Source organism: Miniopterus schreibersii (genome assembly GCF_964146895.1).
Source record: "Miniopterus schreibersii genome assembly, chromosome: 1".
NCBI lineage: Eukaryota > Metazoa > Chordata > Mammalia > Chiroptera > Miniopteridae > Miniopterus > Miniopterus schreibersii.
This window is the reverse complement of record NC_138101.1, coordinates 79427243-79442873: the sequence shown is the minus strand read 5'-3', so window position 1 is coordinate 79442873 and position 15631 is coordinate 79427243. Positions and strand designations below refer to the sequence as shown.

At 41.4% G+C, this 15631-nt stretch overlaps 1 protein-coding gene across 1 annotated transcript; it reads right to left on the bottom strand.

The window, feature by feature from the left end:
- Position 1: 1 nt before the first annotated feature.
- LOC308566703 (amyloid beta A4 precursor protein-binding family B member 1-interacting protein-like) lies at positions 2 to 15317 on the bottom strand (the record flags this gene model as incomplete). Its single annotated transcript, XM_081157274.1, is given in 8 exon segments — positions 2 to 217; positions 6136 to 6213; positions 9276 to 9568; positions 10896 to 10916; positions 10919 to 10939; positions 10942 to 11023; positions 11200 to 11582; positions 15296 to 15317. Coding segments are annotated over 8 exon segments (1116 nt in total).
- Positions 15318 to 15631: the final 314 nt, after the last annotated feature.

Below are 15631 nucleotides of genomic sequence, written 5' to 3'. Positions count from 1 at the left end.
ATTAAAGCAAACCCACAGGTATTTGGAGAACAGCCTGGAGCTGGGGGTGGGACTTACCAATTTGTAGTTCTGGGTATGTTTCATAAAGACACCAGTCCACACTGCAGTCACAATGGGTTTTCTCAAAAAGGTTGTCTAGAATGTCTCGGACCAGCTGCCGCTCATCCACCATCAGCGACTTCGTGCTGTTATCATCCATGTGCACCTTGACAACCAGCTGAGGATAAAGCCACAGAGCAGCCACTGAATGTCAGCAACTGAGGAAGGCCACAAGATTTAAGGTTTCAAAGTTGCTATTGCTTCTGCTAATTTACACGAGCATGTGTCCCACGAATGAACTCCATTTGAACTCACACTCTGAACACTTGTTTAAGGAGTTAGGAATGTAGAGGTGGAGAAACCAACTCACAAAAATAGAAAAACGTACAATAAACAAAGTCCTTGCCCTGCCTTCAGAGACTGCATTCTGGTGAGGGGGGCCGAAGACAAGTGCTGACTTCCTGTTCTCCTGACATCTGGCTGTGACTTACTCAAGGTTCATCCTGGAGCCCAGGAGCATTTCTTGATTGAAAGCCACACCTGTATCTTTGTAATAAATTATTCTCTTTTGTTTGGCTGGAGTTGGGTCCCTTTTCTTGTAACCCAAGAGCTCTAAGACACGTAAGACTAAGCTGGCGAGCCTACCGTTCTTTGAAGGTGGGACTGCACAGTGACATGGCATCACTGAGGAGCCTGAGAACCAGGCTGTATCTCAGCAGAACACGGTTGGGATCAGAGGTGGATTAAGTGAAATAAAGTAGACTGAGAAAGAAGCTATTAAGGAGACATGCAGGCAAATTAATGATCTAATTAACTTTTCATTCTGTATGAAAAAATTCTACTGCACTGAGTTCACAGTCAAATTGATAGTTACCTCACTCCAGACCTGGAGGGTTTGGTGGGAGCAGCATTTACTCATCTCCAATAAGGACATAGGATTTCTCTGGCTTTTCCCAGACAACTCATAAAAGTTATTCCATTTCTGATCCTCAAGAGAGACCATGATTCTGATGCAATACAAGAAAATTCATGAAGTAATGCAGCCAGGGTTTGTCTTTGACATGTGTGTATTTGCAGTGTATTTTTAATTACAGTAGTTTATTATTTATGAGTGTTACAGGTTATAATGGTGGTATATGTACAGTCTTCAAAAGGAAGAGTGGAAAGGTGCCTACTAAACTGATCCTACCTAATGAAGTGGGAATTAGTCTAGTCAGAGTCAATCAAGTTAGGGCCTACCTTTGAGCGGAATGGGTGAAAAAGGTGCTACCTTCCTCCTTCCAGACAATCACTGTCTGACCTCCAACCTGCGGTGCCTGCAGCTACTCCACACACACCCAGTAGAGAAATCCTGGAAACAACATCATAAACCAGAACTATCTGGTACTCTTTTTTTTTTTTTTAAATCCTCACCTGACATATTTTTTCCATTGCTTTTCAGAGAGAGTGGAAGGGAAGGAGGGGGGTGGGGGAGAAACAGAGAGAGAGAAACATTGACGTGAGAGACACATCAACTGGTTGCCTCTCACATGAGCCCTGACCTGGGCCAGGGATGGAGTCTGAAACCGAGATACACTCCCTTGGCCAGAATCAAACCTGGGACTCTTCAGTCCACAGACTGATGCTCTAACCATTGAGCCAAACTGGCTAGGTCTGATCTTCTTGCTTACATTTCTATTCTAACTTAAAAAGGGAAATAGCTCAAGATAAGTTCTGCCTATTCAGTTTGTGTAGGGTTGGTCATGGTAATTCACAAAGGAGACTTATCATTATTTTAAAAAGTGATTAGATGGACTGGAGAGAGAGGCCATACAATTGGTAACATTTCTTCCTCCCCAAAACTTTCGGTTAGATTCTGAGCAAGTTGAGGAACTACCCTCCTGTCCCACTTCCACCTAATCTGATCTTTAGAACATCAAGTTGTCAACCGAGAAGGTGCAGTTCCCCTGGAGTGTTAGGCAGAGTTACTGATAGCAAACAAGGGCGTGAGTGGTCATAAATTCTGGGTTAGAGCACGCAAGGATCACAAGTTGAAGCTTCATGTAGTGCCTTGTCTTTCCAGGAGTCAAACTGTAGCCATCAGGGCAGGAAAAGTGCAATTCTGGCTCCTGGGATGATTCAAATCCAAGCTTACCTAAGAATACTTCTTTCCAACCTACAGCCCAGAAACCTCTGGTTGGGTAGTTGCTTCTTTTCAAGTTTGTCTTTAGATGCATTTAAAATGATAAGGCCAGTGCCAAAGACACATTCACTTGACCTGAAAAATGAGGCCTGGAGGGTTGCATGGAAAAATAGATATTCTTCAAAGAGAAGTCTATACTATGATTTATTTTCTCTCTGCTGAGAATTATTGCTATAAAGCAGCGATTTTCAACTTTTTTCATCTCATTGCACACATAAATGAATTTCTAAAATTCTGCAGCACATCAAAAAAAATTTTTTTTGCTGATCTGACAAAAAACAAAAAAGGTATAATTTTGATTAATTCACACCGAATGGCTGTTGTCATTTTTTAATTTGACAATATAAGAGGGAAAATGTCAATGCCCCTAACTAAATAGTCAGGTATGGCATGTTTTAAAAGTTCTTGCAGCTCACTGCCAATGATAGGATTTAGAAGACTTAATCTTCCTGGTGGAAAAATTAATGATGTTTGACCACATTTCATTCTTACTTAGGAGATCTTGAGAAAATAAGGCATGTTGGTGTTTTCTTCTATTTTTCTATATATATGTATATAGAAAAAAATAAACCACATAATTTGACAATGATGAAAAGTTGTTTTTTTGCAGAAATTGCAAACTAAATTTAATCCACATGTAGTTATAAATGTCCACAATTATAAAACTTAGAAAATGAAAAAAATAAGAGAAGGTTAGTGATTTTAGCAAGAAGGAATCATATTTATTATTTTTCACACCTTCCATCTCATTTGCAAACTGAAGAGTATCTACACCAACACACAACAGCCCTAAATCGCAGTTATGTGATTTAGTCAACTAAGCACTTTTCATATCTACACTATGTGATATAGGGTAGAATGGTTCAAGAATGAAAAGCTTGCCTTTTCTAATCCATTACAGTAGCGATTTTCAACTGGTGACCTGCAGGAATTTTAAAACATGCACTACCTGGCTATTTAGTCAGGGGCACTGACCTCTTTTCCCTTAGGCTGTCAAATTAAAAAATGACAACAGCCAACACAAACAACAGTAGCCATCTGGTGTGAACAAATCAAAGTTATACCTATATTTCTTTGTCAGATGGACAAAAAATGTATTTTTGGTGTGCCCCAGAAGTTTAGAAATTCGTTTATGTTTGCCAGGAGATGAAAAGGGTTGAAAATTGCTGCATTCCAGTACAGATTTTATAGTTTTTAGAAAGTCTTTTTGTTCTTCTGCAAGCTGTTAAATGAAAGAATATCCCAGGTCTGAGTCATTTGCAATATTTTCTTCTTCTATAATAAAATTTACAAATGGAGTTGTTCTCCTGGGTTACAGGAGCTTTAAAACAAACAAACAAACAAAATTAACAAGTGGGTCTGATTGTGTTCCCAGTTCCCAAAGCTTTGTCCTACAAGATATGTACATTTCAGGAACACTGGATGGCAAAGTACTTGAGATAACTTGTTTTCCATAATCTTGAGAAAAGCCCGGTGTAGATGATGTGTGGGCACATACTAGTCATTTTATTGATGTATGAGTATGTGAGTTATTTTCTTAATGTTCTGTGCCACACACAGACTTTTGTTTTAAGACACACATTTGGAGTGTCTGAAATCAGCACAAATATACAAGCTGGCCTTTTAATTTTCCTTTCCCACTGATCAGGATGGTTTTTCTGCTTTACATCTTCTTGTTGTATCAGGACAGGCTGTGACTGGTGTTACTGTTACTTTTCACCTCCAGTAAATTATGGTCCTGTTCTCTCGGATTCTGATACACAGCGAGAAGCAGCTGCTCTTTCCTCCCTGTTCTCTTAACCTCCAGCTGAAGCAAACACACTGAATGTGTTAGTGGCTCTACCTTTTCATGTAAGAAGCAACTTCTCTTTTCATTTCCCCTCTTGAAAATATATCTAACCTGGCCCTCATTTTATAAACCACCAGAGGTTTGGTTGGGCCTATCACTCCTTCCTGCTTTACTTTCTCTTGGGCACTTCTTTCTCCTGCTAGAATTTATCTTTGCACAAGCAGGGACCTCACCTGATTTGTTCACCTCTCTATCTCCCTAGCACCTGCTCTGCGAGATGGGGATGCATCAGTGAAGAACACACACAATCTCTGGAGGAGCCTCTGTGGGGGTAAGGAGCAGATGTAGGCAGTAAATGAATAAGGTAGACTGTGCTGGAAGGTAACAAGCACTGAGGAGAAGAAGGAAGTTGGGAAGGGCAGGGAGTTACTGGGGTGTGTATGATGTCTGATAGGAAAGGCCTCCCTGGGCAGGTGACCAGACCTAGAAGAGGGACAGAGAGGACCCCCTGGAATCTGGGGGAGAGCTTTCCAGGCAGCAGGGCAAGGGTGTGCCTAGACCATTTAAGCAGCAGCCTTGAGACCAGCTAGTAAGAAGGGGGTGAGTGAGGGAGTGGTGCGAGGCAGAGGGCAGCCAGGTCACAGAGGGGCTTCAGGCCATCGTGAGAGTGTGTGCTTTACTGTGTGAGCTGAGTGCCACCGGAGGCTTTGAGCAGAGGGACAAGAAGCGAGGATGGGAACTGGAGCACACGAGGACAGGCTGGTCTTAGAAACATGACAGTTTCTAAGAAACAGGAAAGACTATGGACTCTGTGTCACAGGTGCAGGCAGGCAGGCAGGAAGTGCAGCGGGCAGCAACACCATTAGCTGAGCGGGTGTGGAGGGGGAGAGGGGTCCTGGAGGGTTTAAGAGAGGACAAGGTAGAAGGAGTTTCCGAGGTTAGTGGGAGAGTGACTGGACTGGTACAGCTCAGGCAGCACTGAGGGCCCAGGCTGAGGAGAGCTGGATTGAACCGGGCGTCACAGGATGCATGGAACCGGGTGATCTGGAGACTCAAAGAGAAAACTGAAGGTCTGGGTCCCGTTCTGATTGTGTAGCTCATTCAGTGAGTGTTGTCGTCCCCACACACCAAGGTTGCGGGTTTGATCACAGGTTGGGTCACATATAAGAATCAACTAATAAATGGGTGAGTAAGCAGAACAACAAATTGATGTGTGTTTTTTTCTCTCTCTCTAAAAATCAATAAATTTTTTAAAAAGTCTGGATCCAGGGACAGTCATGGAATATTAATTGAATATCGATCAACATGTATTGAATGCCTTTATTCAAAGGGCCATGAACATAAAGTCAAGGGCCCTTGATGAAAAGAATGATTCACCCAACTATATGTGAAAAGCTCTTAAGGAGTCTCAGCGATGGATATGCTCCAAGAGTTGAAATAAGACAAAGAGTATTTCATTTTTTTCTTTATTTATTAATTAACTATTATTAACTTTAATTAGGTATACCTTTCTACTAAAGTTAAACATAGGTGTTTCTGTTATAATACAACGTATCTACTCCTGAAAAACCTATGTTCTACAGAAAATGCACAGTAAAACTACAGGCTTATTGGGAAAATAAGTTAGGGGCAGATCTCTCAAACCTATGCAACTTTGAAACCAGAGCACTAGCAGATCAACCTTTGGTACACTGGGAGGTAAGTTGGACATCCAGGGCAGGCAGCGAGGCCGAAGGCTGCCTCAGGGAATATGAAAAATGCACACAAGCAATCACAGAAATGCTGAGATGGATGCAAGGCCAACAGAAGCTGAGCTCTCACCCAATTAAGGCAGGCCCAGAAGGTGGTGCCACCTGCTATTAGCTAACAGCTAAGCAGAACCAGAGAGGGCTCCTTGGGTGTGAGGGAACCCTGGGTATAGAGACTGGAAAACTTCCAGCTGTATACTAACATAAATGAGCTAACTGATGTCATAGAAAGAATACCTGTATAATTTATCTTTGTCCTTAAATTAAAAAAATTACAATTATTTGGAAAGTACCACTTGACATTGTATTTTTAATAAACAAGTATAATAAAATCTCATTAATTTAACTTCCCCATGCAAAAGTGATCCATAGTTTACCTTCTTGACCTTGGCCTCTTTCAGTTTTTCCAATGCCAGCTTAATTTTATCAGCCTTCGCCTGGGCTTCTTCTTCTTCCTGTAAAATGGTAAGACATTCAACGCAGCCCATTAAAGACTACCAGCTAGTAAACACTTGTGCCGTTGTTAGTGTCTTAGTTACTTTACGTTAGCAAAAGGTTGTATTATAAGGCAGCAAATTTTGCATGATCGATTTTCAGAATTAAGTGACCATAACAGAAATCTCCAGCCCCAAAATATAGAAGGCAGTCACCCTTTATATTAAAGAATAGTAACTTAAAAGATGAAATGATGGTGCTAACAGAACTTCACATATTTGGTCCACAAAAATCTTTGCTTGGCTCAAAACTGGGGTCCAACCTGAGGCATCTATGGGTAGAGCTCAAGGAATTTAAGCACTTTTGCCCACTTCCAGAAACTATAGGTTTTTTTTTTTAAACCATTTTAAGTGTGCAGTTTCAGTGGCATTGCATAAATTCACATTGCTGTACTATGATCACCACCATCTATCTCCAGAATTCTTTTCATATGAGGTACTTAGAAGAGTTAAGTTCATAGAGATAGAAAGGAGAATAGTAGTTGCCAGGGGCTTCAGGGAAGGGGGAGTAGGGAACTATCATTTAATAAATATAGAGTTTAAGCCCCAGCTGGGTGGCTCAGTTGGTTGGAGTGTCATCCCGCACACCAAAAGATTTCGGGTTTGATTCCTGGCCAGGGCATATACCTAGGTTGTGGGTTTGATCTCTGGTGAGGGTGTGTACGGGAGGCAACCGATCTGTTTCCTTCTTCCTCCATCAGCTCCTTTCTCTGTCTCTCAAATCAATAAAAACATATCCTTGGGTGAGGATTTAAAAAAATAGGCATAGAGTTTTGGTTTTGAAAGTTGAAATTATATGCATACTTTTGGATTAATATGCACTTTTCTGGGATCCCTAGTTTCCATTTGATTCCTAAAAGAGTCCTTAATTTCCCCGAAGTTAAGACTTAGGCTCAAACTTAAACTTACAATTCACCAAAATAACACTGACAAACACACATGAGCAGGCAGAAAACAGAATTAAATATTTTATGAGCCCCAAACCTTTGGATTTTTGCAAGTTAATATTCTGAGAACAGGATTATTAAGGTTCTCCTACCTATATTATACTGATGAGGAAATGAGCTGTCCTGTTATGTTCTAATTACTTGAAAATAGATATACCTCTTCACACCAGTGGTCCTTAAATTTTTTTTTTTTTAGCCACAAACCCCTTAAGGAATATGTTGAAAGGGATGAAACCCATAAAACTTCACAGATGCATTAAACTTTGCACATACTTTCAGGAATCATGGCCTCCTTGACATCTTCATGAGCCCTATATTAAGAGCCTCTGCTTGGTAGAATGGCTATTACAAAAAAGACTAGAGATAACAAGTGTTGGCGAAGATGTAGAGAAAAAGGGGACCCTTGTGCACTGTTGGTGGGAGTGTAAATTAGTGCAGCCACTATGGAAAACAGTATGGAAGTTGCTCAAAAAATTAAAAATAGATCTATCATATGATGCAGGAATTTCACTTCTGGGTAGTTATCCAAAGGAAATAACATCACTGTTTTGAAAAGATCTGCGCTTCCATGTTCATTGCAGCATTATTAACAATAGCCAAGACTCGGAAACAGCTTAAGTGTTCATTGATGGAAGAACAGATAAAGAAAACATGTATATATTTATAAAAAAAGTATATACATATATACACACACACATATAAAATACAGTATTATTCAGCCACAAGAAAGAAGAAAACCGTGCCATTTATGACAATATGGGTGAACCTTGAAGGCATTATGTTAAGTGAGAGAAGTCAGACAGAGAAAGACAAATACTGAATGATCTCACTTATATGTGGAATCTAAAAATGCTGAACTCGCAGAAACAGAGAGTAGAGTGGTGGTTGCTAGGGCATGGGGGATGAAGGAAATAGGAAGATGTTGGCGAAAGGGTACAAACTTCCAGTTATAAGGTAAATTAGTTGGGGGATCTAATGTACAGCATGGTGACTATAGTAAAAAATACTGTATTATGTACTTGAAAGTTGTTAAGGCAGTAGTTCTAAATGTTCTTACTACATATACACAGAAAAGGTAACTATGTGGAGGGATGGAGGGATTAACTAACCTTATTGTGGAAACCATTTCACAACCTGTATATCAAATCATCATGTGTACACCTTTAACTTACAGACTATTATGTCAGTTACAGCTCAATCAAAATGAAAAAAAGAACCTCTGCTCTATGTGGATCATCACTTTTTAAACAATTTTTCTACAATTAAGTACACAATATAGCAATGAATATGACTTAATATTTGATTCCTATTTAATATTTGTTCATTCAAAAGGCATTGCAGAAGCTTTCAGGGTTACTAGAGTCATATTTATGAACACCAACCATCATCACACTGCTCAACAAATGTGGAAGCCACAAGAAATGGAGCGATATTCTTGCTCTAAAATATTTTAATGTGATTTACTCTAAGAAAAAAATCTTAAAAGTTCTTTTTTCACTTTTGAGAGACACGTTATTAGTTAATGTCCCAAATAGTGACCACATCAAGTTTCTAGCTGTTTTCCCAGTTTTCACAAATGTACTAATATCAAACACTCATCGCCTGCCTGCCCCACAACACCCTTCCCTAACTACATTACAAGTGACTCTTAGATATATCTTTGCCCCAATTCAGCAAAATTCCACTTAGTTCAATTCAGAAATATGTAAGGAATGCTTTCAATTCTTCATGTGCTGGGCTAGCACCAGGGACACAGAAATGAAGAAATCAGTTCCTCGGTTCATACCAAGTTAACAAAAAATTACCCCCAAAGTTAACTATTATCAAGAAGCGCTGCATATAAATATAGATTTTTCCAAACTATAATAATGCCCGATTATGGTCTTAACATGTTCTTTATACACACTATGCATCTTATTTTTAGAGGACTCTGCCTTTGCATTGAACATAGTCAGTATTCTTGTTTCTTAGTATCTCAGAACTTTCAGGGTACAAAATTATGAATGTAACTCTCACTGAAGAAAATCAAAATGATGGGTAGCAGAGCCCCTGCCATCTCTGGCCCCACGCACTTACCCGAGAGAGAGGCGCAGGAGGTGGCGGTGGCAGAGGAAGGTCTAACATGGGATCCGCTGGTGGAGGTGGTAAATCATCCTCATAGTGGCTCACACTAGTTACAGCGACATTTGCTCCATAATCAGGCGAGGCTGCGCCACTGAAATGTGATGCTTCGGGAGGCGCAGGGTGATGCTGACTCTGAGAAGACTCCTTCTGTGCCTGGATTGTCCTCTGTTCAGCTTCACTTATATCTGCTATCAGATCCGCCATGAGCGCATCTAAATCTTGGTCTTCCAGTGCATTTAAGGATTCTGATAGGGAAAATCACATTAATAATCAAAACAAAGATTTGTACCTGGAAAAACTGATTCGAGGCCATTTTCAGAATAATATTTGAGCACTGGCCCCGAGGGGCTGAGGGTGGGTGTGGGGCAACAGGGAACAAACTCTCAGTTATAAGAGGAATGAGGCTTGAGGATCTAATGGTGACCATAATTGATAACACTGTATTGTAGAACTGAAATCTGCGGACAGAATAGAACTTAAATATCCTTATAAAAAAAAAAGAGAAAAGATATATATGTGTGGAGAGGCAAATCTTCATTGTTCATACGTGCAAGTATATGCTATCTATATGCTAGTATATGCTGTCATAATTTTATAAAAGTGTATTGTTTTTTTTCAACTTCATGAATGTTACCCATGCAAAAGTGATTCATAGTTTACCTTCTTTCATTCAGTGTTATGATGGAAATGGCAGACAAGAATAATAAATTTATATGGCAAACAATAGAAAAGAGGAGGGAAAAAAGAGAAAATTGGAAGAGGTGTATTGCAGTTTATCAAGATACAGGCACTGGCATGTACACATTTATCAAAAAATAACTGAAAAGAACAGAAACAAAGAAACCCAGTGAGTGTCAGAAATAAAACTTGGAACTCAGGATTTCTATAACTGGATTTCTTTGTTATTTTGCTTTTCAGTCTTTTGGTAGACACTGCCAGCCTTTGGAAAATCTTTTTCAAGAGTTGCCATGAATTCTCATTCATTTGGAAGCGATTATTTTAAAATTCATTGTAAACTGAACGGCACATGGGCTAAAGATTGTGTCTGCACTAAACAAGAAGAGAGATTTTTGTTAATAAAATAATGTGACATCTCAGGGAGAATAAAAAATGTCAAATAGAGCAAATGTATCATATTATATGTTAAGTATATATAGAAATGAAAACATATTGTCTTTGGAAGCATCCATTCATATATTATCAATCATTATTCAACAAACAGTTCAACATTATCTTTGAAGAAACATTTACTTATTAATATTTTTATACTTACTGCACCTTATTACTCTAAAGGCTTAGATTAAAAAAAACTCCCTTTACTTCTTACAAAAATAAGATAGTTTTGAGCCTTGACTCAATGCAGGATCCTGTTCCCTTTCATTGCTGACAAAAATATCTGCTTGCCCCTTCAACTCAATCCAGACACACAAAAGCAATCTGAAATCCAGAATTATCAACACTGTACTTATCATGATGTCAAGGTTCCTTAAATTTTGTTTTCAAATTACAGTTCCACACATATTTCAGTCATTATTATTACTTCATATTACTTAAAGAAATTATTATGCTTACCATTTAAATCCTTAAACCCGCACTGTAGTTAAATTCAGCCCGGGAGGTTCAGGGTCCGAGGGAGGAAGCCTGTCGGCTCCTAAACTCTGTGGAAACAGGTCCCCGCCCCCAGAAAGGTGATCGCGATGCTAACATTTGTGCAGCGCATTTAGTCATTAAGTCAAAGTGACTTATTGTTAACACATTTTCTAAGTATGTTCTGTAAAAATGGGATCCCGAGGCCCGGGCCTGCGGGCCCCCGCCCACTGGAGCCCCCTCACCCACCCGGTCCCCACGAGTCCCCACGCGGGAAAGGCGGGCGCACGGGGGAGGCGCCGGGCAGCGGGGCGCAGGCAGACAGGCCCCGAGCGCCCCGGGGAAGGAGCCGCCGGGACCCCGACGGCGGGGCGGCGACCCGGGGACCCGGCGCCCAGCGGCCGCTGGCCAGCGCCCGGCAGGCGGCGGGAGAAGCGCCGGGAAGGCCCCGGGGCGCCGCCCCCTGGAGAGGAGGGAGCAGCGGAGGGAGCGCCCCCCGGAGAGGCGGCGAGAGCGCCCCACGGCCGGGGGACAGCTCCCCGCCCGGCGCTCCCTGCAGCGGCTGGGGACCCGAGGGGGGCCCGGGGCGCAGGCGGGCGGCGCCCCGAAAGGAGAGCCAAGTCCCCCGCCCGGAGGCGGGCACGGTCCCCGGAGCGGAGGCGGGAGCGCTCCCTGGAGGGAAGGAGCGGAGAGGACAGAGTGGAACTACTGGGCTATAGGGTAACTTTATTATTTAACTTTTGAAGAACTGCTGGACTTTTCCCAAAGGTATGGAATGATTTTACATTCTACCAACAGTATATGAAAGTTCACATTTCTCCACAGTCTCAGCCGTACACGCGCCTGTCGTTTTGATGACAGCCTTCCTAGCGAGTGTGACGATCTCACTGTGGTTTCCATTTGCGCTTCTCTTATGTCTAACGGTGGGGAGCATCTTTTCATGTGATTGGTCATTTTTACATCTTCTCCAGAGAAAAGGCTACTCAGATCCTTTCCCCAGTTTTAAAAGGGATTATATATTATATCTTATTACGTACTATATATTATATATAATTATATATTATATCTATAAAATATATTATTATGTTGTTGTTACAATAGAGACCTTTCAACATTCTGATATCTGCTTTGCAAATCAAGTATTTTCTCCCATTTTATGTAGTCTCTAGTCTTTATACTTTCTTTTATTATTTATTTATTTATTTATTTAAAAAATATATCTTTATTGATTTCAGAGAGAGGAAAGGAGAGGGAGAGAGATCGAAACATCGATGAGAGAGTCATTGATTGGCTGCCTAGCTGGCAACCGGGGCATGTGCCCTGACTGGGAATCGAAGCCTGATGGCCTGGATCCTAGGTCAATGCTCAACTGCTGAGCCACGCGCGGCTGGGCCTATACATTCTTCTGTTTTTTTTAAAAAAAATTATCTTTATCGCCCTGCTGAGCGTTGGCCCTGGCACGTACCCTGGTTGCAGGCTTGATCCTTGGCCCCTGTAGGGGTGGGTGCAGGAGTCAACCAATCGATGTCTCTCTGTCTCTCTCCCCTCTACTCTCTCTGGAAAAAAAAAAAGCAATCGAAAATGTATCCTCAGGTGAGGATTAAAAAAAAATTTACTTTATTGTTGGAAGTATTACAGATGTCCCCTTATCCCCCCCCCCCCATTGACACCCTCCACCCCTGCACCACTGGCTCAGTCCCAGCAGGCTTCTGAGCAACATGAATGAAGTTCTGCTACAGCAACTACCAGCCAAAGACAAATTATTCTCTTGTCCCTTCATAATGTGGAGGGCCATTCAAGGCCCTTCTCTGTCACTATCCCACCAGGGGCAACTGCCCTGAGGCGTTTTCCAAAAGTGACCAGGGTCTATACTGTAGCCCACAGGAATGTTAGCAGTTTCTAGGTCCAGCTCTCTAGAGTGTCTGAGCACTCTTGGTCTAAAGTGTTTAAACATCAATTATGGGAAGTCCATGTGAATCAGAAAAAGGCACACAGGAGGTGAAGGGGTGGAGTGGGTGACAGGAAGCCAGCACTTCTAGTCCAGGAGCAGAGGCTAGATGATTGATCCATGGCCCTTATAGTTGTGATGCATACAAGCCATTCTGGCACCTCCCCAGGTAGCTAGAACAGCTGCTCAAAGAAAACATCTGCTAGACTGAGTTCATCCACAATCCACCCGCACAAACCACTCCAAATTCATCAACATCTTTCTCCCATTAAAAATTTGCTTACAGTGAAAGTGGTTTATTTTTCTTCCCTGTACCCACCATTTATAATACCTCTGTTGTTTCTCCCATTTTTCCTCCACTCACATGAGTCCTGCCCTCTACTCAAGGCCAGCTCAGGGCTCACTGCTGGATCCCAGAGAGCTACCCTTGTCTGAAATCCGGTAGCAGCAGCGTTAGGATCACTAATTTTACAGTTCACAAGCTGCCTTATGGTTTACCTGTCTTTTTGTATGTATTTTTTATCTTCTCAAGTATGTTGAGAGGGACAAAATTTATACTTCAACCCTCTTAGTACTCAGCATAGTACCATAGTTGGCACTAGAATTCAATATGTGCTAGCTCTTAGTAATATGTATTAGCACCTACTTTAGAGTAAGAATAGTAGGAGTTATAAATATGGAACAATTACTACAGGTCAGACACCTACAGCATCTTATTTAATTCTCAAAACCATTCTATAATGTGGTGACATTATTTTAATTTTACAGGTTATAAAACTCAGTCCCAGAAAAGTTAAATACTTTATGTGAGTTGAGTGACTGGACTGTGCCCAGGTCTAACACAAAAGCCAATGCTCACAGTCACCATGCGATGTTGTCTTCTGAAAACATGGATTGTGATTACAAAGAGGTGGAAAATGGCAGCTACTTTGCTCATAGATATTGATGTTACAGTGTCTATGTGTCCACATCTAATATAAATGGTTGTGTCCATCACACTGTAAGTTCAGGCATGGAAACTTGTATTTTCACCCAACTGTGTGACCCATACCATGTACTCAGCAAATAAACTTAGCTGCTGAATCATCCTGGGCAAGTTATTCAACCTCTCTGTTGGCTTCATTTCCTCATCTGTAAAATGGTGATCAAAACAGTCCTTACCTCACAGGGATCCTGTAGTGCCTATAAAGTGATCAGTATAGCGTCTGGCACGTATAAAGCAATATTAGTGATACTGATCTCAACTATTATTGTAATCATCATCATTATCATTTTTATTACTACTATATTACTCCTCTAAAATCACCAGTGGAAACAAATATCAGCCCCTTATTCATACACACACACACGTTCCCAAATCCTCACTGTTTAGTTACTTCTGTCTGCTGCGTTTCTATTTATGTGGACAGTGAGTTGGACTTCCATTTTTTGTAGGCCGGGTACATTTTTTAAAGATTAAGCCAGTGGGAAAGACATCTGTAAGGAGTGTTTCTGGAACAGAGATTCTTAACCATTGTGAACGAGAGAGGAATGGCATCAGAATGTCCTTGAGACTTTTCAGACCATACCCAGGGCACCTCCAACTCCACACCTTATCACAGCACCCTCCCAGGAGGGAAGGTGTGTTTCTGGAGTTGAGAACCAGTGCAAAGAGTGCTCCTGTTGATGAGGATATGCTATTCTTCCGAACTAGCAGGTGGAAGGAAAAAAAAAAAAGTTGACAACAGACCCTTCACTTCAGAAAGGGTTCCAGCGTTCAGACTCTGCTCACATGGGTCCTTTGGGTCCATGGGGGGTGGGAAGCAGTTAGCGCTGCACAAGTTTTACTCGTGACTGGTGTTTACTTGTAAGTGGTGCATCCAAAGTTTAAACTTTAGTTCCAAATCTCGTTAGAAAAGGATAGGACCAGTTTAACCTGGTTCTGAGGTTATAATTTTGTAACATGAGAATAATAATAGTATCTTCTGAAAGAGTTAACAGCTTGAGTTATTACCAATTGATGTTTCAAATCCATATCCAAAAGTGAGCTTCTGATTGTCTCCCCTCCAGCCTCCCCATGTTAATGGCAATTCCATCATTCTGGGTGTTTGGGCCAAAAGCTTTGACTCCTCATTGCCTCACACCTCACGTACACTGTCAGGAAATGCTGTTGGTTCTACTTTCAAAATACATGCTGACTCTCAGAGCTTCCTAGTGGGCTTCTTGCTCTCATCCTGGCTCTTGCCAGTTTATTCGCGAGCAGTCCAAGTGAGCCTTTTAAATGTCAGACAGATCAGGTTTACCTCTCCTCAGAATCCCACAAGGGGCCCTCAATTTCACTCAGAGCAAAAGCTAAAGATTTTTAAATGGCCTACAAGACCCTATATGATCTGCCACCTCTTCACCTTCCTCTTACCTCTCCAGCCACATCTCCTGTAATCTTTCCCTGCTCACTTACCTTTAGCCTCATGGGCCTTCATGTTCCCCAAATATACCAGGCACACCCCTGCCTTACAGCCTTGGCACTGGCTGTTTCCTCTGCTTGGAACACCGTTCCCTCAGATAGCCTCTTAACTCCTTTAGACCTTTGCTCAAAACTCAATGAGGCCAAACCTTACCAACTTCTATAATACTGTGACTATACTTCGCTCAACTTTGTCTTTTTTTATAGCACTTTTCACTAACTAAGATCTATATTATTTACTTATTTATTATGGTTATTGAGTATTGTCTGTTTCTCCAGACTAGAATATAAGCTCCACAAATGCAGAGATCTTTGTCTCTTCTGTTCACC